The 25,993-nt window shown below is 40.9% G+C and overlaps 1 protein-coding gene and 2 non-coding genes across 3 annotated transcripts; all 3 read right to left on the bottom strand.

Moving 5' to 3' along the window:
* Positions 1–1,494: 1,494 nt before the first annotated feature.
* On the bottom strand, positions 1,495–16,526 carry HSPA9 (heat shock protein family A (Hsp70) member 9). The gene is made up of 17 exons (XM_057734014.1): positions 16,334–16,526; positions 15,066–15,124; positions 14,746–14,833; positions 13,740–13,921; positions 12,901–13,025; positions 12,285–12,358; positions 12,095–12,201; positions 11,237–11,399; positions 10,167–10,259; positions 6,844–7,053; positions 5,561–5,788; positions 4,575–4,679; positions 3,719–3,836; positions 3,195–3,289; positions 2,884–2,976; positions 2,562–2,702; positions 1,495–2,259 (listed from the first exon to the last, which is right to left on the bottom strand). Exons 1-17 carry the CDS (start codon positions 16,412–16,414, stop codon positions 2,182–2,184), a joined length of 2,040 nt encoding a protein of 679 aa, XP_057589997.1. The 5' UTR covers positions 16,415–16,526; the 3' UTR covers positions 1,495–2,181.
* LOC130842981 (small nucleolar RNA SNORD63) lies at positions 5,000–5,067 on the bottom strand. The gene has a single exon (XR_009050667.1). It is a non-coding gene; the product is annotated as a small nucleolar RNA SNORD63 (small nucleolar RNA).
* On the bottom strand, positions 6,402–6,472 carry LOC130842977 (small nucleolar RNA SNORD63). Its single transcript, XR_009050666.1, has one exon. It is a non-coding gene; the product is annotated as a small nucleolar RNA SNORD63 (small nucleolar RNA).
* Positions 16,527–25,993: the final 9,467 nt, after the last annotated feature.

Raw genomic sequence — 25,993 nt, 5'->3', positions numbered from 1 at the left:
TGTGGAAGGGGAGCACGGATTTCTGGAGCCTCTTTTATTAGGGCACCATTCCCATTCATAAGGACTCATGATCTACCACCTCCTAGAGGCCCCACCTCTTAACACCATCACTTTAGGAGTTAGGATTTTAACATATGGATGCAGGGCAGGGTGTAGATCTAAAAATTCAGACCATAGCAATGGGGGAAAGACAAAATTAGGTGGTAATAACTGTGGAGAAAGAATAGGATAAGGATAGGAAATGACAGGGACTTGAAGGCTGCTCTTTTATGACATTCCAAAACGTTATGAAAAAAGTCAACTGGAAATCAGGAGGAAGACTGAACAAGGTCGAAGTGTAGCAGGAGGGTAGGGGGAAAGAAAGGTATTGAGGGGTCAGATCACATATGTTGTGCTGTTGTGTGCAAGGGTGCAATTCTTAGTGAGGAAGACTACCTGGAAAAATCCCAGGAGTTTTAACTTTTGGGACCTATCAAGCACTTGTCACCAGAAAAGACAGGATTTAAATTTCTTTTTGTCCTTCTAGGCTGTGCTAGCATTAGTTTTTATTAGTAGGTAACTGAAATACCACTATATATACCACTCAGGGCAGCTTGAGACAGTATCTGTGGGCACCTGCCCAAGCAGCTCTTCTCCCCACCTTCCTAATAGAACCCATTTTGTTCAGGGGATGCTTGGCTCCTCTCACTGGTCTCAAGGTGACTCTTGAATAATATAAGCCAGTAGTTCTGAATTGGGGTGCTCTGGAAGTGTTTGAGGGGCTTAGTTATCACAATTATCTGCTCTAGCAAGCTCTAACAGTCCTTTATAAAGAATTACTGCACATCCCACAATGGTCCCACCAAGTGTTCATATGTTTGAAAACTTGAGCCTGTTTATTTCTCATATGAACGTAAAGTTTTTAAAAGGGTGTTAATAAACAATTTTCCAGAAATGTAATTAACATGTAAACAGTCTCCTTAATTTTTCAGAAATAAACTTATTTCTTAAGTTTATTCCTTAAAATTTAAGTTACAAGATGCAGTCACTTTCCTGGTTCTGAAGTTGTTAGCATGTGATATTTAGAACTACATTAGAGAAATCAGGACAAGGCAACTCACTGAGGATGAAAAAGCAATATAGAAAGAATCTAGGTTCCTGATGTTACTGAGCCACTGAAATCACCCCTTAGGACTTAATACTTGATATATATTTCATTATCATAAGCCAATTCTGGTTGGACTTTCTATTTAGAGCAGAAAGCAGCCTGAAAATAGGAGGCCTGATTTTCATGTTAGGATCTGAAGACATTCTAAACTTCAGATGGGGCTGGGGCAGGGGAAGCCTCCTCTGAACCATGCTTGTCTTTGGTGATAATGCTTATTATACCAGCCTTCCCAAGTTTTCAATTTGTTAGAAATTCAAATTAACCAGTGTTGAGGTCAAGGAACTGGGAAATGTGATTCATATCATATCTCTGAAGCTAAATCTCAGCACCTCATCCCTCAGAGACAAGAGATCAAGATGCTTTTCCTCTTTTTTAAAAAATACAGAATGGATCAAAAAGAACAATCATCAAGGAAACAGGTGCCAGACATAGGCCAAAGGGTAGCTATGAACTATGCCTTCAGAAAGTTCGAGAGACTTGTGTTTTAAATGCTGGACCTAACATAAATAGCTAGCTTAGTTTTCCATTGATCTAGCTTCCCCTGCCCTACTTGCCCTACCTCCCAACATGGCACAGCTGGCTTGCCTTATAAGGCCTCAAATAAAGAACTCCACCTACACACAGGACAGTACAGCAGTCCTCAGGTAACTAGAAGGATCTCATCCCCCTGTGGTCTCATTCCAGACCTGACTGTCTTCATTGTGCGAGATCGTTTCACCCCTTGAAAATATGGCTACTTCAGCACAAAACATTAAATCTTTAGAATGACCAATAAATCATCTTTCCCATTTTACATGCGGCTTAAAAAGAATGACAGGCTAGGGACAGAATACTGTGAAGTCTGTACTGCTGGAATTGTCACTTATTAAATGATCATTAACTAATGGTCACTAAATTTACATATTCAGGAAATTATACATAGAATACTGCAAAAACACAGTAGAAGACTGAAGTTTGCCCATTTCAGCTCAGGAAATCCCTCTACTCCCAAGCATCATTATATGTTGTCCTTTCAACTTCAAAGTTTACTGCTGTTACTGTTTCTCCTCCTTTTGATCTTCCTTTTGCTCCCCAGTGCCAGAACTTCCAGAGCCTTCTCGCTCAGATGCCATCTGTAAGAAAACATTTGAAAGTCATTTGTTTAATGTTAAGGGTGACAGTTTGCTCTCTGGTGAACTAAAAATAAAAAAGCCATATCCTGCATAAACTGCTTCACTCTCCCAGTTGCAGAGATTTCTTCCCTTTGACCCCCCCCCCGCCCCCCCTCCAAAGTAGCCAAGAAGGTAGGAGGAAGGCTATTTCCATTTCCAATACGCCCAGTTCCATAAATGGCTGTGTATGAGCCATCAGTGACAGTAATCAAGAGCAGTTATATCAAGTTAGGAGCAAAATATTGAGTAAAACAGCCTTGTACCTTTTTGTATGCCATTTCGAAGAGCTTCAATGATGCCTGCTGTAGGGAAGATGCTGCCTGCCTTATGTTTTCTCCTGTTTCACTGTCTTTCCGTGCAAGGAGCTCCCTCATTTTGGAAATCTCTTCTTTTAGCTTGTTGCACTTAAAAACAAAGCCAAACTCTCACTGTTTCTGGTTTTCTTATCCCATGACATATAGCAGAATGTTTAGAAACATTAAAAAAAAAACAAATTCCTATCAAGATCCACACAGAAAAATGACTTCCACTGACATTGATGACAATGCCTCCCAACTCCTTCAGCTATTTTAAAAGAGGGCTTACTTCATCAGCAGGCAATTGGTCCTTGAATTCCTCCATCTTGGTTTCTGTGTCATGAATGATTCCTTCAGCCATATTAACTGCTTCAACTCGTTCCTAAGAGAAATTTAACATGTAGTATGAAGACGTCCCAATAAACTAGTCAGCTGAATGTCCTCACTGCTAACTGCTACATAGTTACAGAGTATAAACAGTAAGAGGGAGAAATAAATGTCTAAGGGATTTTAGCTGGATTCTCTAACATGAAAATTTTGATATGGGAAGACAGAATAAATAAAGGCTTTTCACACATAAGTTATGAGCAAAGTAATCACCTTCTTTCGCCGGTCTTCCTCAGCATACTTCTCTGCATTTTTAACCATATTTTCAATATCATCTTTGCTTAACCCACCGGAAGACTGGATCACAACTAAGTGAAAAGAAGGCAACTCATTATTTCCCAGGAAAGTTATACTCTTCTTCCTCTACTGTATTAAGAAAAAGAATCCTGTTCAGAACAGCTAATTTTGATATGAATTATGAAGAAGGGGAATATCCTATTGTCCTATAAAAAGCAGAGGGAAAGCAAGGGTCTAAAATATACAGAGACCAACTAACTGTCCTACCTACCAAAACATCAGCAATCCAGAGGCTTAGTGCTCGCCTGCTCTGGGGAATAAATACCACACTTGTTAATGGGACACTGATAACTGAGGAGAAAGAGGGCAAAGAGGACTCATCCACCTCCCCTGAGGCTGGGGAAGAAGATATGCACAATCTAGAGGGTCTAGTTCCCAACAGAGAGGAACTCCAAAGTCCCTCATCTCACTCTTACAGTCTAATAAATAAGAGTACTTACTCTGCTGCTCACGTCCTGTACCCTTATCTTTGGCAGAAACATGTACGATCCCATTGGCATCAATGTCAAATGTAACTTCAATTTGAGGGACTCCACGAGGGGCTGGGGGAATTCCAATCTAGAATAAACAAACACCAGAGAAAGCTCCTCTCACAAAGAGGTCCAGTGCTCTATATCCAAAACCTATATGGTCTTCTGGGAAACAAGTTACTTGGTTTCTGGGAGGAACAAGTGAAACCACTTAAATGTACAAAAATACCAGTTTGTAAGTGAGGGTAGTAGTTTCACTGCTGCCCGAAATAAACAGGACTCATGCCAGTGAAGGCTGGCTATAAGCAAGTAATCATAATGGTTTTATGTACCTAGGAATACACAGTGAATGAGAGCAAACCTCTCCACTGCTCATCTCACCCAGCAGCAATAAGCAATGCTGGCTAGATGCCAGTAACAAGGGACTTCCCTGGTGGTCCAGTGGTTAAGACTCCATACTTCCACTGCAGGGGGCACAGCTTCAACCCCTGGTCAGGGAATGAAGATCCCACATGCCACGCAGTGCCGCCAAAAAAAAAAAAGCAGCCAGTAACAATATCAATTGTCTGTGAAAGCAATAATCAGGAATTTCTTCTAATAAGCACCATTTACGAACACTTCCCTGGCTCTTATAAAATCCTTGATTTAATTCCTAAGGCACAAGAAACAAGGCTCTGAGGTAAAAACTGAAGCCATGGATATCTATCTGGTTGCAGAATTCACTATGCTAACACAGACTTTGTCTGTCAGCAGTTACAGGTTAGAGCGGTGTAACTTCACTGTAAAAAGAATGATGAGGGTAACATTCAAGATTCCCAATACCTACCAAGGTAAACTGTCCAAGAAGTTTGTTGTCTCCAGCCATCTCTCTCTCACCCTGACACACTTTAATCTCCACTTGAGTCTGTCCATCAGCAGCTGTAGAAAACACCTAGGGAGAAGGAAACTTGCTGGGTTGGCAGCCTGATTAAACTATTCCCCCTTACAAAGTGCAAACCAAAGGAAGAAATACACACCCCAACATTGTAAGAATCCTAATGTACACTATGTTCACAACAAAGGCTCATGTCTTTACAGAGAACAGGAGTAGGATTAGCACAGCAAAAGGGCATACAATAGCTATTGTTTCAGCTAAGCAAATGCATTGTACAAAGACGCAGCATTAGCACAGAAGGCCTCAAGAGAAGGAGCTATAAAAAGCAAGATGTTGAAACATGCTCATCCAGAGAAATGGGTCAGAGAAAGGACATTTATGTTCAGTCACAGGAAATCTCACACACTTTTCTTCAGAATGATGTGTTGGCAATACATCACTACAAATATAGCAATAGCCGTAGTTCTTTCAGAAAAACACCAAAACTAGGAAAGTTAGGAATTAATACTTAATCTAAGACCAAGCCACTGTTCAAATAATCCTGGCTTGATATCTCAGAACCCCTATCATTCACTGGAAAGACAAGCACACTCCCCTAGTCTTGACCAGGCCATTCTTTTTACTGCCCTTGAGAACAGAAGAGTATAGGAAGTTTAAGTCTCAAATGATGAGGCTCCTTCTGGTACATTATTAGTATCCTGTGAAGGAGTAGCTTGATGACTTCCCTACAACCACCACCATGGCTCACAGGTAAAGAGAACTTTTTCGGGAACAAAAGAGAACAAAGGACAAGATGCTTACCACCCACCCACATTCAACTAGTATGGACTGCAAAACAAAAAGGAAGTCACCAAGGAAAAGCTCACGGAAGTGGCTGCAATCACATCCCTCACAGAAACTAGTATCTCTGTGACAAGGTAGGGAGGGGTAGCTTTTACCTGGCTCTTCTTGGTTGGAATAGTGGTGTTCCTGTTAATAAGCTTGGTGAACACACCTCCCAGGGTCTCAATACCCAGAGACAGGGGAGTGACATCCAGGAGCAGCACATCTGTGACATCACCAGCCAACACACCTCCCTGAATGGCAGCTCCAATGGCCACTGCCTCATCAGGATTGACAGCTTTACTCGGGGCTCTGCCAAAGAGATCCTGCACAGTCTGCTGAACCTGGGCACAAAGAAAAAAGAACCTTGTCACTCACTACTCAGGGCAATTGCCTGAGAATGGGAGAATAGCACATGTGTCCCAAGACCCCACCAGATCTCAGGACAGGTTGCTTCAGATCCAAGAACGTTTACTCAAATTATAATTCTGTAGTTGAGTTCTTATTAATGATAAGTATGTTATTTGGTAACATACACTTTACTCTGAATATCTCATTCATAGCCTTTTTAAATTTGGGAACAATTTGCCTGAGTTTTGTTATCTGGTTTTCCAAACAACACATTAAATTAGAATAAGGCAAGGGGACTTAAATTTGTATAGTCCAAGTCCTCCTCTACATACCAACTAATAATCAGCAGTAATTCGGTAATGTGAGGCATGTTTTCCCCTCCTGCTTATTTTACTAATGCTAGGAAAAAATTCTATTTAAATAATATCTGGGATAATTTGTTAACATAAAGATATCTGCCTGGCTGAAAGCCTCTTTTTCACTCCAGGTTTACTGTATGCATTACTTTCCTAAGCACAAGTACTCCAAAGGAAAAAACCATGAAAACCAAGGCCCAAGATAGTTCTACTCATGCTATAAAGCAAGAATTATACCTTCAACAGGTTCTGTGCTCAGTAATTAATTTTCCACACACCTGTCTTTTCAGAATGATGTGTTGACAAAATGCATCACTGCACAAATCTCTGTTGAAAAGATACTATCAGAAACCACAAACACACATCCAAAATTGCCCAAAGAGGCTAGTTAGTACCAAGATGTTAGGCTGTCTCTGACTTCTAACTTTCATTCCTAAAAATTCTACAAAACTGAAGTTCAGGATCCTCCTTGATACCACCCCAAAGACATTCTCCCCCTTCCTAATTCTTTTTTAAAATTAATTTAAGAATCGAATTCCAGTGAGGGCACAAATTCATCCCCCTTTCAGGTCAGACTGGTAAAAAGACCACACATTCAAGTCCCCACACAACATAAGCCATATGTTGTCTTAAGAAATCATTATGTGTTGGCCCTCTCTGTTCTCCATGCCAAGAATTTCATGGGTCCTTACCTTGGGCATCCTAGTCATGCCACCAACCAGAATCACTTCTCCTATGTCACTCTTGCTGACTTCTGCATCTTGCATGGCTTTCTGGCATGGAGCGATGGTCCTTCTGATTAGATCAGTAACAATCCCCTCAAATTGAGCCCGGGTCAGCTTCATATTCAAATGCTTGGGTCCAGAAGCATCCATTGTAAGGTACGGCAAGTTGATGTCTGTCTGCAAAGGAAGGAGACCAGTAGTGAAGTCTCTTTATTACTTCAATTAAAATAAGACTATACCCTAGGAAAAGAAGACTTTGAAAGTCACGATGAGGGTGAGACACCCTTTAAATGAACAACCACCAAAGACAGTGACTCTCATCTTCCCAGAAGTAAACACTAAATCTGTTATTAACAATAAAAAATGGGATCAAGAAGCAGGAAAAATCCCCATTCAGGAGGTGAAGAACTGTCCTGCTATTAAACACATATTAAGAATCACACTACTGTGTTTTCACCAAGTTAAAAAAAAAAGTTCCATGAACATTAAGAAAAATGTCAAAGGTATGCTCTGAACCAAATAATCTGCCACCAAACCAGAGCTTTACACCAGAAGAGATGCTACCAGTTTCAGGAAGATGGTTAAGAAAGCCACAACAAAAATGCTAGAGAACTACAAGGACTGACTCACTACTGCTATCACATCTACAGAGAGCAGCTAACACTGCTACAGTCACACCATGTAACACACAGTATTTAATAAACCTCAGATCCTAATAAGGCATGGATTAAGAGTATATAGACTAACAAAACTAACTAATAAACATGCAGAAACAGGTGTCCCAGGGGTGAACTCCCAGGAACAAAGTTAGTGTATGCTGTCCCTCCAATTTCACATCAAAGCAAGGCCTACAGGGAATAAAGACTGAGGAGAGCAAATCCTTAACCACCTATCTTCAGGTGGAATACCCTATACAGTTAAATGCTTAACAACAATTAGCACAACTTCTGTAAAAAGTGATACTGGATATAGTTTCAAGAACACCAATAACGATTTCCTCTTTCTATGCAAAATGTTAACAAGCTGAATCAGAAAATATAATTATCTAAACTAATGCAATCCAAGAGAACTTTCTGTGGCAATGGGAATGTTCTCTATCTGTGCTTTTCAATTCAGCAGTCACTAGTCACATATGGCTGAGTACTTGAAATACAGCTAGTGCAACTAAGAAATAGAATTCTTAAAAATTGTATTTAACTTTAAATAGCTACATGTGGTTACTATATTAGTGCAATTCTACATGTTCTAATGACTAACTGAAAACTCCAAGACTCTCCACCCTCGAAAGCCAGTTCCATCATGAAGTTTTGTCCCACCTCTCTCTAATCCAACCATGTGTCTCACTACTACTCTGGTCCAAGTCCTTCCTCTCTTACCACCTGGTGTGCTGCCATAGCCCACCCCAACTCTCCACCTGAGAGTGCTTTCCCCAAATCTGACCATGTTACTGCCCCCACCTTAAAAATTTTCAGTGGTCTGTAGTCACTATCTCAGGAAAGACACCAAAATCCCTAATCTATAAAGCCTCTAGCCTTATCTTCTATGCTCCTCCTGCTACTTGAGTCTACTTCAGCCACACTGGCCCTTTCTCAGGTCTTTACCCAAGAACCTCATACTCACCTGACCCTTTATCTTTTCCTGATCAACTCATTTTTCAGAAGCTCTCCTAATTATGTCAAACACCTGTCAGGTTCCTCTATTATAAATCTAACATTGTCTTTTTTAAAAAACAAAATTAACATGTATACTTAGAGTACCAGTGACTCATTTACTACACATTATCCTAAGCATGTTATATGTGTTAATTTACTAATCCTCACAACTCTAAGGAGTAATAGAGCCTACTTATCCTCATTTTATAAACAAGAAAACAAATGTTAAATAATTCATTCAAGGTCACACAGCTAATAAGTAATGAAATAAGGACTTAATTTCCACCAGTCTGCCTGCAGAGTAACTTGTAACCTCTCCGTTACTTCTGACATTTATTAATATAATGTTCTAATTAACTTCCACCTCTGCAAACCACACTATAAACTCCACAACGGTAATAAATATTATACAAATTTAACTACAGATTTACAATCACATATGCACAAACATTAATTTACAAGGATGGTCAATACACCTCGCTGTAACAGCAAAATCCTGGAAAACAATCCAAATACCTATCAATAGGATACAGCCACAGTAAAATCAACTTCAAAAAAGTGACAACCCCCTGGGAAGAATTACAAGCTATCCTCTGGTGGTGCCACAATTTCAGCCCCAACCATCGTGTTGCAAATTTGGACAGCAGGACAAGGGAATACCATCAAGGATGACCCTGGACAACTGTTGTCACTCCTCATAGCTACTATTAAAAAAGAAAGAAAACCCAGATGTGACTGAAGGTCACCCACTTTACCAACACAATGACAGCTGCTATAAACATCTCTTCCCTTTCCAAAGTGGGTGATCAAACTAACAACTAAAGTAGTCATATGCTCTTGCTTTTCCGCTGCTACCAGAGAACCTGCAAGTAAATTTCCTGCCATCTTGTATCCCTGACAAAGACCTAACATGCCGTTATTCTGTTCTTAGTGGTTAAGGCAAAGGGAAGCTTCATTTCTCAGAACTGGAGCAACACAGGCTGAAACCTTCCAATAGATTCTGAGCAAATCTGATGCCCACAGAGGCAGACTTGCACAGGTGTATATACCCTAGTCTTCAGCCAGGTTTCATAGCTCACTTTCTAGATTGGTGACCCAAATAACTGAGACAATTAGAGACTTACATAAAAAGGTGTCTGAAATATAAACAGTAACAGTTCTGAGACTCTCCTAGTATTTCCAGGTTAGTAATTCTAATTTTGCAAACTGCTAAGCATAAATTTTAAACATAATATAATTTAAGGCAATAAGTGTATTCAGTGTCATTCAGCGCTCAAACCATTATTTGGCTCCAGTAACATATTCTGATTTAGGTGCTTAACAAATTTCAACTCGCCCATAAAAAATATAATGCTCATTTGCCAGACTTTTTACCACCAACCAGAAAACTGTTAAAAAAAAAAACTGACATTATGCCAATTAGAATATGCTATTCAAGTAAACTCAAGCTGAGAAGATCCATCAAGACTGCTGGGGGCTTCCTAGGTGGCGCAGTGGTTAAGAATCCGCCTGCCGATGCAGAGGTCATGGGTTCGATCCCAGCTCCAGGAAGATCCCACATGCCACGGAGCAACTAAGCCCGTGTGCCAAAAAATAAAAAAAAAAAAAAAAGACTGCTGGAATTTGTCCACATCTCACCTGCACAGATGAAGACAGTTCACACTTGGCCTTCTCAGCAGCTTCCCGAACCCTTTGAAGCGCCATGTTGTCTTTGGTCAAATCAACCCCCGTCTACAAAGTGAAGACAATATATTAGTGTTGAGTGAAAAAATGAATACCACAGTGTTAAGAGTTAATAAGACAAAATAAAGCCATACCTTTATAAACAAGTAGAAATTACTTATTGCCCTTAAAAATCTATAGGAAAATGAAGACCTACTCTGAAAAAAATGTGTGCCTGGAGTTAGAGGGATGAACTGTCCTCAGTTCTTTCCAGCCGTAGGATTCTAGCTCAAAAAAGGAGTTCCCGAAATTCCTTTTCCAATACAGGTATTCCCTACTTTTCCGAAGTTCGCCTTACACCACTTCACTTTTATAAAAGATCTACATTAGTACCTGTTTTTGCTAACTGAAATCTAAAAAGAATTTTCACATTTACAAAAAAAGGGCAAAAAGGACAAATAATGTTCAGTGTTTGTTTTGCCATGAGCCATTACAGAGTCAGTGCGCACTGCAAGCTTCTTACCCAGTAACTACGCTTATCTGAGCATCAAGCTACCATAGTGCTGAACTGTCTATGAGCATACAACCATTTATTTTGTGCATCTGTTAGCAAAATGTGTCCTAAGGTAATTGCTTTGTCGCTTCACAACATTTCAGCTTATCAAATAAGGTTTCGCAGGAAGGCTCAATTTTCAGTTAGCAGGGGGGAGACGCGAGGAACCTATACAGTCATCCCTCGGTATCTGTGAGGGATTGGTTCCAGCACCACCTCCCCCCCACCCCCCAAATGCAGATACTGAAAATCCAAAGATATTTAAGTCTCTTATATAAAATGCCACAGTACTAGTGTATTAATTGTTGTTTGTTCCCAGTTTGAAGCTACAATAACCTGAATAGTTCAGAGCACCCATGAAACTGAAACGCAATTTCAGTGACCTATTCAAAACTCTATTAAGGGAAAAAAATCATAAACAAAGCAAATAGCAGTCCGAACAAAAAATTCTCAGTATTCTGATGTCTACATATTAATCACACTGGTAACTAACCTCTCTTTTGAACTCCTTCACAATGTGACGCAACAAGGCCTGGTCAAAGTCTTCACCACCCAAGAAAGTGTCTCCATTGGTGGATTTCACCTCAAATACTCCTTTCTGAATTTCCAGTATGGAAATATCAAAAGTTCCACCACCTAAATCATATACAGCAATGCTAGAAAGGAAAAAGAAGGCCTTCAGGAACAAAACTCATCACAGGGTATTGATTTCAGTAAGCAAATATTGGCTGTTTTCCCCAAAGTATAATTATGAAAGTTTATAACTGCCTAAGTGACATGTCTTAACATGTTGCCCAATAGCAACATGTAAAACACACATACAGTTAAAATGAAATGTTATGGGTTTCCTAGGTGGCGCAGTGGTTAAGAATCCACCTGCCAATGCAGGGAACACGGGTTCGATCCCTGCTCCAGGAAGATCCCACATGCCGCGGAGCAACTAAGCCTGTGTGCCACAACTACTGAGCCTGCGCTTTAGAGCCCGTGAGCCACAACTATTGAGCCCATGTGCTGCAACTACTGAAGTCAACGCGCCTAGAGCCCGTGCTCCACAAGAGAAGCCACAGCAACGAGCCCGCGCACTACAAAGAAGAGTAGCCGCCACTGACCGCAACTAAAGAAAACCCGCACACAGCAAAAAATACCCAACACAGCCAATAAAAAAAAAAAAAAAAATTCACATGAATGAAAAACACAGACCATAAAAGACTTGGAAAAAGGTCAAGGCAGTACATTTTTAGTCTAAGTATAAGGCTCAATCACTAAGAAATCAAGATGATTATTTAGGATAAGTTTCAAGGTTCCATGAATTGCCTCACAAATCTAGGTGGAATTTATTACACAAACTTACATTTTGTCTTCTGATTTGTCTAGACCATAGGCCAGAGCAGCTGCTGTGGGTTCATTAATTACCCGAAGCACATTTAGTCCAGATATCTGGCCAGCATCCTTAGTGGCCTATAGAAAAAGAAAGAAGCATTTTCTACTCCTGTGTCGCAAGTACCATTAATTTCCTGAATAAAAATGCTAACTGAACTCACCTGTCTCTGAGAGTCATTGAAATAAGCTGGGACTGTGATCACAGCATTTTTTGCTGTATGCCCCAAGTAATTTTCTGGAAAAGAAGTTAATGGAAATCAATCATGAAATCCTAGCAGATGAAATGGGCTATACAATTACTAATGTAGCCTAACAACCCATGTCATCCTCTTGAAGTCACAAACAGTACCCATTAATTTTTTAGCATATGACCTAACATGTAGAGACCTTGTGGGAAAACATTCCAAGTTTAAAAACCCAAGATCTCACCTTTAACATGTTAGTGAAAGCTCACCAGCTACGACCCACTTTTAGATTTGAAAGAGCCACTAGTTTCTTCAACGGGAAGTTTTTAAGTTTTACCTAACAGACACAAAAGCTTAATGTATAGTCTCTTGCTTTCCCTTCTGGAGAAAAGAAAAAGCAAGCCACCATTAGGAAAACTTGGAAGAGAAATTCAATTTGTAGGGAAAGAGTAATAAAGTTCTGCCATTCCTAGGTATTCTGTATAAAAGCCACTGCAGACTCATCCAAAGGACACTGAGGTATGGAAGCCAGTGATTTCAGAGGAATCATCCGTTGTTGGAATTTTCCCATATATGAACTAAGCTTTCTTACCTGCAGTCTCTTTCATCTTCATCAACACAAATGCTCCAATCTGACTTGGGGAATAGAGTTTTCCATGAGCTTCAACCCAGGCATCACCATTAGAGGCACGGACAATTTTAAAAGGAACATTTTTACTGAAAGACACAAAAATTATATTTGAGAAAACATGCCAGCACAACCTACTATGAGGTTACCATACACCATGGAAGCCCATCTTCCACCCAAGAAATCCATGATGAAGGAATTCATTTAATGAACACCTTTAGAAAGCAATCATTAACACGTAAAAAGCTCCTGATGAAACCTGAACATTCTTCTCACCAAAAATTTATGCAGCTGCTTTGGAAAGCAATAACACAGAGATAATATATGACCCAGCAATTTCATTATTAGGTGTCTACCTAAGAGAAATGAAAACGTGTCCACGCAAAAATCTATACACAAATGTTTATGGTAGCATTATTCATAATAGCCAAAAAGTGGAAACAACCCAAGTGCCCATTAACAAACAAAGTAAATGCCACATGTATGCATACAATAGAATATTATTTGGTCATAAAAAGGAATGAAATACTGATACATGCTACAAGGATAAAACTTGAAAACATATCTGATCAGCACAAGATGGAATCTATGCCATCATCTGCCTTGTGTGTTTAATGCCAATTTACATGGTCCAGGAATGACTAGCCAAATCTTCCTGTGTCACATCACACATAACAGACCTAATCTGTAAAGACAGAATTGAATTTTTTGAAGGAGATACCCTTTTAGCAGGGGCAGGGATCCTACTGGTAAGATTCTTCTGTACAGCCTGTGCAAATATATACATTTTTGCTATTACTCACATGTCTTTCTGAACTTCTGGGTCATCGTATCGCCGACCAATGAGTCGCTTGGTAGCATAGAATGTGTTGTTTGGGTTGGTGACAGCCTGTCGCTTGGCTGGCATGCCAACAAGTCGCTCACCATCTGCTGTAAAGGCTACAACTGAAGGGGTGGTTCTGGCGCCTTCAGCATTCTCTAGCACCTATAAATCCCAAAGTAGGACAGAGATGAGGTTCCAGTCACCACCAGTGTCTATGTACCAATCACTTAAAACACAAAACAAACACTAAAGAAAAGTACTAATGAGCATACTTTTCTGCTCTGTGAATGATGATGTTAATAAGCAACTACTATCAGAGATTGAAACAACTTACAACTAAGAACATCCAAAAGAACGGGAATAAACAGAAATCAGATCTTTCATACTCAATGTTAGGACAAAGTAATCTTTCCTTCCATATGGAAAAGTACTTTTTGGGTGATGGCTACAAGTTTCAGGCATTAAAAAAAAAAAACTGCTAAAAAGGAATTAAAAAATCCTGGTATCTCCAAATATTCTTCAGGAAGACCAAGTGAGAATAAAGATTTCACGAACAAAGGAGGATTCAGGAGGAACAGCCTCTACCATAGCAGAAAGTAAAGAACATACTTTAACTAGGATGCAGCCTATGTGTTATTTGGAACTATACTTGCTTCTAAACTGTTCCTGCACCCTTAGCCTTTGTTTAACTGACTTACAAAAAGGCAGAATTTTAATTCCAGAAGTAATCAACAGTACAAGTCATCCCAATGGGTCCTAATGGTAACTTACTAGTCTTACCTCTATACTAGGACACATTTAAATCTGGGAAATCAAATCTATTTGATTATTACCAGCATACAATTAAGCACAAAGATTCACCTTGAAAGTGTCTTAAGAATTTAAAAGCAGCTTTTAAAATGTCCCTTATCTAAGCCAAAGGACGCAGAATTCTGATTTGTGTATTAGCTACCACTACATGATCCAGAGCTTCCAGTCATGCTCACCTTTGCTTGTTTACCTTCCATAACTGCCACACATGAGTTTGTAGTACCCAAATCAATACCAACAACTGCTCCCTTGATTGCTTCTGATCTGTAAGACATTTAAAACAATTCTATGATTAGTTACCTTAACAGTGGCCTCCAAAATGGTTGTAGAAAGATACAAGAAACAGTATCTGCTTCTACAACAAAATAAACTCTATAAATCAATGTAGCTGTGTCCTTTTTTTCTGAGTGGAACAGTTAATCACAAACTTAGAGACCACAGCTCTGAGGCTTAATATATACTATCTTAACATTAAAGGAAATGAAATTATACTTACGCATAGTCTCGCCTTGAAACAATCCTAAAAGCCTCATGACTAAGGCCATTCCAGCCATCCTTAAAAAAAAAAAAAAAAAAAAAAAAAACTGCATCAACTATTATGACGACTTGGGCTTCTTTTAATCATTCTTCTGAAGAATACATTAAAGTTTGAGACTCTCATTCTGTTAACAGAATGGCCATCATATACAAAGTATACTGAAAGTGATAAAGTATCTCACGTATAAGAAACATTATGGTATTGAAACAATTTTCCAATTAAGTCTGATAAATAAGTAGATATAAAATTGTCTTCAACTATATTACCAAAGGGTCCCTCAACCTTGGCACTATTGATTTTGAACAAAATCTGTGTTCAGAGCTGTGCTGTTCTATGCACTGCAGGATGTTTAGCAGCAACTTAGGCCTTCTTTACAACTAGAACCTAGCAGTAGCATGGCTACCCAGGTTGTGACAACCAAAATTATTTCCAGACATTGCCAAATATCCCGTGGAGAAGCAGAAATACATTACAAGCTACTGCTTTGAGGGAACTAGCATTAGTAATCTTATGAAGTCGGTTTAAGGGGAAAAAATGTCAAAAGTGGCCTCCAATCAGGATTGTTACAATCTCACCTCAGACTACTTCCGACAACTTGAGTGCAAAGAAACACAATTCCTGTTTCCCCAAAACGCATGTTTTCACTCCTACATGATAATGAGCAACCACTCCATGGCTTTTTCCTGATTTGCTTATTCTCTCTGAAACAGCGGAGGACAAGATTCTAGGACGTTAACTAGTCACGTGTTCGTAAGCACGAAAATCAGGGATTGATTCTTCTAATTTATTGCTCAAGTGCTTTTTCTTCCTTCATTTTATCATAGCAACTGGTCCTTGCACACTCTGCATTTTGCAGACAACTGTCGTCCTTCTACTCGTAAATGAAAATAAAAACTATTAACAGCTGTTCCCTCCCAGTAGACTACTTACTTCCCTCGACCTTAAGGCCCAAACTGTCTAATCCGTCTCAAAACGACTATCAGAACCACTACCCGCTACTTGGTAAAATAAAACTCTAGGCTCCCAAGGGATGTGACTCAGCAGGGACCCAGACAGGAAGGCAAAACCCAGAAACAGGCCTTGAACGCGCAGCAATAAATACTGAAGGTCCGTTATCTTCCATTTCTCCTCGTCGCTCCCAGAGGATTCCGACCCCGAAGGCCGAGGCCTACCGCACTGAGTCCCACGGCCGTAAGCCTCTCGGGGAAGGCCCGGCAATCCCTTACCTGGTGGCGCGCGACTGTGGGGCCCCGGGAGGCTGCGGCGCCGACGAGGCGGGCTACTGCGGTTCTGCTGGCGCTTATCATGGCTGCTAAACGATGAAAGTACGAGGCAGCAAAGAGGCACTAGGACAGCCGAGGGCTGCGCGGCGCGGCTGTGCTAGCGCTTCTGGAAACCTCCAACCACGTGGGGTGGGGGGCGGGGGTTGATCGCTGCGGCCTGGAAGCCCGCTCATCCGCTGAGGCGCCGCCCGCACTGCCTGGTCAGAGAAAACCTGAACGCTGCCCCCAAAGTCAGGTCCTATGGCTAACACTCTTCGTAGCATGAGAGTTGGGAAAAGTATGTTCTTCCATGCCGGCTGCGGCAGGTTTGGGCTTCGTGAGAGACGAGGAGGCTAAAAGCGGTATAAGGCATAACCGTGGACAACCCCGGTCCTCGGAGGCAGGAAAGACTCAAGGTCACACGGGATAAATTGAGAACAGATTACAGTCTCCTTGCGTCAGTTGCGTGAGAGGCGGGGTCTGTTGCACTTGCGCAACTGGTATCCTGCTAAGAGCCTGGAGCGCATGTGCGCTGGGAGTGGCGGAAACCGGGGTGGAGTCTAACTATGGCAGTCATAGGATGCTCCAGCTCACGTGAGTTTGTCGCAGCGTTACCCTGGGAGAGCTCGGGCGGTTACACGCTGCGCGTGAGTTGACGTTTTCTTCTCGCAGAGGGCGCCATTTTGTCCTGTGCCTTTGTTCAGTGTAAATTTGGGGTTCAAAACCTTTGTTGCGATGTTCGTCTTTTGACTGCCTCTTGTTACTGCAGTAATTTGAAATACACCTGTGTATGCAGACCTTAGTTAAATTCTTTGTTTTACCACAGGGACCTTGAGTTTTGAGCTACTAAAGTAGCCGTTCATTTATACAGAGCTTTGAGTCAACTTAGGCGAATTATCGTGCACACCATAAAGAGAAAAAATACGTGAGCTCAGGATCTTACCCGCCCAGTTTTTCTGGGCCTCACTGAAGCGCTGAAACCAAGCAGGACCCCTTGGGACCTTCCTGGGCACAAAAGCCTTTCTGTGTCCTCTATTTCTTGTTTGTAGGAAACAGGCTTCATTCAGCCTTTTTAACCTTCTGTGAGTTTCAAAAGCCAGATTCAAATAGTTGCTACCACCAACAGGCAGAATTTAGAATAGGGCAAAGGGAGAGTGGAGACTCCAGTCCATAGGTCCTACCAGCCTCCCAGAATCCTTCTTTCTGGAATCCATCTTGGCTGAGTGATGCTTTTGCCAGAAGGAAGGACCCTGAGTCAGTGATTGACCAGAGACAACCCAGAAACTAGCCCAATTACCGTGAAACCTGAGACTGTGGGCCATGTGGCAGAGCAGTTCTCCTGGGTTCCCTTACCCTACTGCTGTCTGCTCAGGCACCTCTTCCCATAAAGTCTCTTGCTTTGTCAGCACATGTGTCTCCTCAATTCATTTCCAAGTGTTAGACAAGAGCCTACTCTGGGGCCCTGTAAGGGGTCCCCTTTCCTTCAACGGGTACATGTATCACTGAGGTTCCTGATGGTTTCCCCAAGAGCCTGGCAAATACTCAGTGTGACTTCAAGGTGGATGGTGTGGCTCTAGCTAGGTACTGTTCAAAGCAGGAGCCTGATAATGGGGCTGCATGTATTGTACTTGCCAGCGTGAAGGACAGACTTTGGGATTGCCTTGCAAATTAACATGGCCTACAGCCTGAAGGCTTGAAGAAATGAGCCTGAGTCAAAAAGAAATAGGATGTAAATGGCTAACAGTGGATGGTTAGATCCACAGCCGGGTGATACAATTCTTCATCATAAAACACAGCACCGTATTTCATTTCTCTGTTGTCATTTCAGTGTCATACTGGAAAGTGAAAGGAGCTGGTACATACTTTGCATGTGGGTAAATGTTTACCAGACAGAACATGTGTCTGTCCAATACCTGTGCATACTATATTTTAAATTATATTGTAACTCGCATGATTTTTATTTTAGTATATTTGAAGAGAGGAAAGTAGTTTCAATTTTTAAGGATTTAACTCCCAGGCATTAATAGGAATTGTCATTAGATAGTAATCACTAATAGTTGTCAAGTGTTTACTTAAGTGTCCTGCTGTCCTAAATGCTTTCTATACATTATTTAATGGAACGCTCAAAACAGTGGTCTCAAGGAAATAATACTATTGGCATTCCCATTTTGCAGATTGGAAACTGAGGCTTAGGGTGGTTGAGGATATTATATGGATCACATGGCAATTGAATGGTAAAGCCAGATTTGCAGCCAGACTGTCTGACTCCGGAACCTATACTGCTAACCACTAGGCTCTGCTGCCTCATAACAAAACTGGGTCTGATCTTTTATCTCCACACATACAGAAGATGAGTTTTGTAACACTGGTCTAATCCATTATTAACAGCAGTTATTTTAGGCAATTGAATTAAAGTTATGAAATAACTTTTATGTAGTTTAGCTTCTAGGACAACTACAAAGAAAGTTCAATCTGTAATAGAACCCATAAGATCAAGTTTATATTTTTTAAAGCACTCTTTTTTTTAAATTAATTTATTTTATTTATTTGTTGGCTGTGTTGGGTCTTCGTTGCTGCACACGGGCTTTCTCTAGTTGCTGTGAGCGGGGGCTACTCTTCATCGTGGTGCGAGGGCTCATTGTAGTGGCTTCTTTTGTTGTGGAGCACAGGCTCTAGGTGTGTGGGCTTCAATAGTTGTGGCTCATGGGCTCTAGGGCACAGGCTCAATAGTTGTGGCGCATGGGCTTAGCTGCTCCGTGGCATCGAGGGATCAGGGATCGAACCCGTGTCCCCCGCATTGGCAGGCAGATTCTTAACCACTGCACCACCTAGGAAGTCCCTAAAGCAGTCTCTTTAAACTGGTGACTCAGATGATGTTTTATTCAGTCTTCCCAAAGATGAATATCATGCTGTGGCACTTTCCATCTTCATGAAATAAAAATGTGGCATACTGCAGGGATTTGTCATTTTTACTCTTGGAATTTTTCATGTACCTGCAGCAGATTTCAGGAGACGGTTTCCACTTTTCCATTTGGGCATTAGCTACAGTATATTGGAGTACATTACACGGTGTCACTTCACTCAAGTCTGATTCAACAGAGCTTGCCCCAGCGAAACATAGGAAGTAGTATGTCAGGTGATGTCTCTGTCCCCAGGGGTGGTGACAATTAGCAGGTTTCATTTTATATGGGATGCCTGGTAACCCACCAACCTGCCTCCCTTCTGATAGGAGAAAAGAGAAATAGAAAATGACCCTGAAATAAAACTAAGGCAGCAATAAATCAAAATAAGATGTCACTTTGATTAGATTGGACATTTACATTCCAGTGATAATGCTTTCTCATTACACAGAGTAAAAATCAGTCAGTTAACCTCACTTGGATCTTCATTCAGGTTTGGAAAATAGTTGGCTATTGGATAGGTCCAAGGATCTGTGTGAAGTCTCTATTTGGGGAGAGCGTAGGACTGACAAAAGCAAGGATTTGCTCTTTATGAAGACCCATTTAATAATTAATTCTTAACGATGTAGGAGCCTTTTCTGAATGCTTTCATTTAAAGGGCCAGAATTTTAATTTATTCTTGATCGGAATGTTATAGTGAAAGAAACCCTGAACTAGGACTTGAGCCTAAACTTGGGTTCTAGAAATACAGGAAGGTCTTTAGATATAATTTAAAATCTAACTTTTTATTTAATAGATGAGAAACCGAGAGAATCAGTGAGTTACCCAAGGTCACACAGACAGTGTTAGCTTCTGTTCTGCAGCCTCCATTTTTACTTGGTATGCTTTTTAGAAATCACCCACATGATTTCAGATTAAATGGTCAGTCAGTACAGTACCTTTTTTCAAATGTTTACAAACAACTCTGGCTCATATACCCGCTTCCTCCTGTCTCATCCTCACTCTTTAAGGTACACAATTAGTGAAATCATTATCAGCTACATTTTCAGTTCTCCCAGATTACATCCTCTGTCTGTGTGAGGGCCTCTTGGTTTCTAAGGTTCCCCACCCCTGCTCCCCAAGAAGTACCCGGGTTTCCTTAGGTGATGAAGATTTAATTGAAGGCTAGTTGGGAGAAGTACAGGCATTGACTGTCTCAATACCTATAGAACCAGAGTTCTGGAAGAACAAGTTGGGTGGCTCCTCCTCCTTGGTCAGGCCCCAGCAGGACCTGTAGTGGCCCGTTATCGGGCTTCTGATGTTCCCCTCTGCACTGACTGTGCCCTTTCTGTAGCTCAGCTTCTTTATATCTGCTTCTCTAATTCTTCTATTGCCGTAGTTCCCACGTTTCAGTAGGCATCAGAATTACTGGGAAGCTCTTTAAGCATACCAACCCAAGAGAGTTAGGTCCTATAGGTCTGAGGTAGGTCAAGTAATCTGTATGTTTAACAAGTTCCACAGGAGATTCTGATAGGGGTGGGGATTAAGGACCATACCTTGCTTAGAAACACCCCAAGTATCATGATGTCTTCTGGTCACCACATTTTTTCATTACACATCCTATTAGAAAAATATTTGAGGAACTTCGCTGGCAGTCCAGTGGTTAAGACTCCATTGTTCCACTGCAAGGGGTGCAGGTTCAATCCCTAGTCAGGAAACTAAGATCCCACATGCCATGTGGTGTGGCCAAAAAATTTGAGCACACACCTCCATTATGTGTATATTTATGTATTTAGAAGCTGTATATATAGTACTATTATTAAACATGTATAAAAATGGAAAAGATAAAGTAAATATAAATACATTTAAATTCTTTCTTCCTGTACTCTAGTGTATCCCCAAGGCTGCTTGACCTACCCTTGCTGCCTTTCTGTGTGGCTTGAAGTACACCATCATTATGGAGTGCCTTTACTGGGCAGAGTAAAAGTACGGAAAAGTGACACATTGTTTCAAGGGTCACTGGGTCAACTCATAGGCCTTTGGTTTAGGTGCCTATTCTTTGTTTTACTGAACTAGCGGTGGGGGTGGGGGTGGGAGTGGTGACTGTGTGTTTGTGGCATGATGTGAAGCAAGCTGGTTCACTTAGAAGGAGCCCTGTGTCCCCCTTCTTCAGGGAAAAGGGAGAATCTGTGAGCGTGATACCTGCTGTGGGTCTCATGAACACTTGTCTTCCACTATAGATTAATGAACTGTTTCTAAGCCTGGCAAAGTGCAAACGTGACTCCACAGAGGCTGTGGATGAGGCCACATTGTGTGTGCCCTTTGCAGCTTTCTGTGACTTCCCAGAAGGAAGTCTGCTTTACCCTGGGCTGTTGTGCCAGGGTGAATGTCTTTGTGTGTGTGTGTGTATGGTGCTTGCCCACTTATCTCTCATTCCATTTATAGCACAGCTCCCTGGCCTAAGCTGGGGAGGTTGCTCTCAGGATTCAAGGCAGCCAATAGAACACCAGCACCAGAGCCCTGGAGAACAGCACCTGTGTTTGACTGATCAAGTGTCTACAGTAGGTAACCTAATGAGAAGTAGTAACTGAGTCCTGAACTCAAATACAGTTCTTCTTCGTGCGTCTATTCTGCTCTTGGATGTACATACTCCTAGTAGCCAAAGAGGCTACACTTTTCCTGATGCATAATTTGTAGTTCTTTGATATTTCTCTTTTGCCCTAGGGCACTATTTTGTGAGTGGAGCATCATTTCCATGCGTTAGAGCAACCACATTGGGACAAGCAGACCTCAGGTATTATCAGAGCCCACAGTCAGAACTGTACAAATCCCAGGCACATTTCAGAAATCAAGTGACTTATGATAAGTCATTAAAGTTGAAAGTGGGTTCCCCACAATCTTTTTTTCCAAATAATTTTCCTACTCCTACTTGGAGACTTGTATTTTCAGCTTTCTTCTGTTACCTTAGGTATTTGAGTGCTGGTGTTCTATACTCTCAAAGGTCACAGAGAGTGGGCCACTGTTTTGAACTCTGCAGAGGAGAGAGGGATGGGTGCTTCTTGGATTCAGGGCAGTTAGTAGCCATTCATATGTGTCTATTTCCTGATTGATAGGGCTACTTGAAAATAAATTATTTAGAATTTCATTGTTTTTCACTTAGCTTTATATTACTGAAAATCTCTAGGCTGGAAACACCATTTTTTTCCTGTCACTTTGCTTTTTTCCAGTCAGCATGTGTGCTTGCCATTTTTGTGTTCTACTTTTTATGCTTAGCGCTATCTTTTCTAAAAATATCTGCATGTCAACCTGGTCTCATATACTTGTCATTTTTAATGGCTGTCTGTATAATCTTATTCTTTCTTGAGATTCATAAGTTTATTCCACTTAATCCTCTATGCTTCTACTATTTTTCAGGGTATGTGGAGAGATCTGCTGCATTTCTAAAGAATCTCAGAAAACAAGCTGGGTTTCAGAAGCTAAACCAGCATTTGCTTTTCTTCACTTTGAGGGAGCACACAGGTATTGAATTTTCTGCCACTGGGCACACCAAAGTATTAAATTCTCTTCTCTGAAGTCCATGTCTGTGGGTCTGACTGGGCCACTTGATCAGCAAGAGGTCTTAGACACCATACTGGGGAAAAAATTAAACTGACAGAGTGCTTGATATTTCCAAAGAGTCACTTAGGTTCTGTCTATTACTACAGTGTTCAAAATGTAGACATAGTTCATTGCTGTGATTAAAGTGACTTTCACCATTAGCCTCTTTGTTCCTGTAAGATATAGTGGTAGGCTGTACCTGGTTCATCATTTGAGGGTGTAATGGTTAGCTAAAGCTATTTTTCTCTAAAGAGCCAGTTATTTCTTTAGTTTTTCTTCAAAACTTCAGTTTTAGCGGGAAAGAGTCATAAATTTTGCGACATAGCTGCCTCCTTATCTGTCTTGGGAGTTAGAGACTGCACATATAAGACAATTCATGTACCTTTGCATAATGAGGTGAGTTTTAGAAATCATAAATCTTCACTTAACATGCAGGTAGTGTTGGGTGCCAGCTTTAGAAAAACTGATGTAGTTGCCAAGTTCATGAGTGTCATAAATCATTCATGCTAAGGTGGCCCAGAATCATGCTGTCCTCTGAGGCAGACTAATTTCAAGGTGGTTGTTAAACACAAAAATGTGAGTCTGGATGACTGTTTTTCAAAATCAAATGCACTTTTTATTTGAAGAATAAAACCAAATTATCTTTCTTTTTTTAGTTGAAGTCAGTTTTCTAAGACCCTCCCTTCACCCTGAAAGAATCTATCAGTAATATCTTTTCTTCCCTGATCCCTGAATTCTATGAGAAATACATCATAAAGTATATAACCTGTACATTTGCAATCCAGACCATTAATGTGCTGAAAATGAGATTCAGATGTCTCAGTAAACCTTGAGGCACATTATTAGGGAAAAACTCTATTAAAGTTTTTTGTGATATTTTCTTCTTGTCCATATTTTACATGAAGTTGAAACTGCACAATTCAGATGGGACTTGAACCCAGCCAAAACCCAGACTGGGACTTGAACCTATGGACTGGGACTCGAACCCACTGTCTTTTAATTAAGATTGCACACGTGGGTCTCAGGACTTAATGAAGCTTGGGTTCTTTATGTCTCAGCATAGAAGGAATTCAGCAAGAAGAAAGTGATAGGTAAGAAGTTGATTTATTTAGAGAGATACACATTTCATAGACAGAATGCGGTCCGCCTCAAAAAGCAAGAGCAATCCTGGGAGAAACACAGTCCACAGACAGAGAGTAGGTGAGAGGCCCCGAAATATGGGTTGGTTAGTTTTTACGGGCTGGGTAATTTCATAGGCTAATAAGTGGGAGGATTATTCCGACTGTTTTGGAGAAGGGGCAGAGATTTCCAGGAATTGGGCCACTGTACACTTTTTGGCTTTTTATGGTTGGCCTTGGAACTGTCATAGCACCTGTGGGTGTATCATTTAGCTTGCTGATGTATTACAATGAGCATATAATGAGGCTCAAAGTCTACTACTGGAAGTTGAATCTTCCGCTATCTTGGACCTAACCAATTCTAACCAGTCTTTGTCGTATCCTCAATGTCTATGTCATTCTTTTAAAAGTTGTGGCCCCCCTTCCCTCTTGTTTCAAAATTACAATGGACAGTAGGCAAGGGTAGCCCTTTTCCACACTTCCTGTGTCTTCAGGGCTAAAGAGGGGGAAGGAGTAGGGCCTAAAGAGAAATGACCCCTGGGACAGAAAGCTTGAAGCTGAGCAGTATTATGTGCCCCTCTAAGTCACCAGGCTTTATCTGGACTCCTGGAATATATTTTTTTAATTAATTAAATAATTAATTGGCTGCCTTGGGTCTTTGTTGCTGTGCATGGGCTTTCTCTAGTTGCAGCGAGCGGGGGGCTACTCTTCATTGTGTTGTGCGGGCTCCTCATTGCGGTGGCTTCTCTTCATGCGGAGCACAGGCTCAATAGTTCTGGCTCGCAGGCTCTAGAGCAGAGGCTCTATCCTTGTGGCACATGGGCTTAGTTGCTCCCCAGTGTGTGGGATCTTCCCTGGAGCAGGGATTGAACCTGTGTCCCCTGCATTGGCAGGTGATTCTTAATCACTGCACCACCAGGGAAGTCCCTGGAATATGTTTTTTTGTGTGTTTTTTTGTTTTTAATTAATTAATTTTTTAAAGAACTTTTATTGAGATAAAATTGACGTACAATAAACTGCATATATTTAAAGTGTACAATGTGATTTTTTTTCTTATTAATAATGTATGTATGACAATCCCAATCTCCCAGTTCATCCCCCCCAAATCCCCCCCCCCACTTTCCCCACTTGGTGTCCATATGTTTGTTCTCTACATCTGTGTCTCTTTCTGCCTTGCAAACCGGTTGATTTGTACCATTTTTCTGTATTCCACATAATATATGATATTTGTTTTTCTCTTTCTGACTCACTTCACTCTGTATGACAGTCTCTAGTTCCATCCATGTCTCTACAAATGTCCTAATTTCATTCCTTTTTACGGCTGAGTAATATGCAATTGTATATATGTACCATATCTTCTTTATCCATTCATCTGTTGATGGACATTTAGGTTGCTTCCATGTCCTGGCTATTGTAAATAGGGCTGCAATGAATATTGGAGTGCATGTGTCTTTTTGAATTATGGTGTTCTCTGGGTATATGCCCAGTAGTAGGATTGCTGGGTTATATGGTAACTCTATTTTTAGTTTTTCAAGGAACCCTCCGTATTGTTCTCCATAGTGGCTATATCAATTTACATTCCCACCAACAGTGCAAGAGGGTTGCCTTTTCTCCACACCCTCTCCAGCATTTACTGTTTGTAGATTTTCTGATGATGCCCATTCTGACTGGTGTGAGGTGATACCTCATTGTAGTTTTGATTTGTAATTCTCTAATAATTAGTGATGTTGAGCAGCTTTTCATGTGCCTCTTGGCCAGTCGTATGTCTTCTTTGGAGAAACGCCTATTTAGGTCTTCTGCCCGTGTTTTGATTGGGTTGTTTGTTTCTTTGATATTGAGCTGCATGAACTGTTTATATATTTTGGAGATTAATCCTTTGTCTGTTGATTTGTTTGCAAATATTTTCTCCCATTCTGAGGGTTGTCTTTTCTTCTTGCTTATAGTTTCCTTTGCTGTGCAGAAGCTTTTACGTTTCATTAGGTCCCACTTATTTATTTTTATTTTGACTTGCATTTCTCTGATGATTAGTG

Source organism: Hippopotamus amphibius, chromosome 1, assembly GCF_030028045.1.
Source record: "Hippopotamus amphibius kiboko isolate mHipAmp2 chromosome 1, mHipAmp2.hap2, whole genome shotgun sequence".
Classification (NCBI taxonomy): Eukaryota; Metazoa; Chordata; class Mammalia; order Artiodactyla; family Hippopotamidae; genus Hippopotamus; species Hippopotamus amphibius.
The sequence above is the reverse complement of the archived record's forward strand: the minus strand, read 5'-3'. Positions and strand labels throughout refer to the sequence as shown.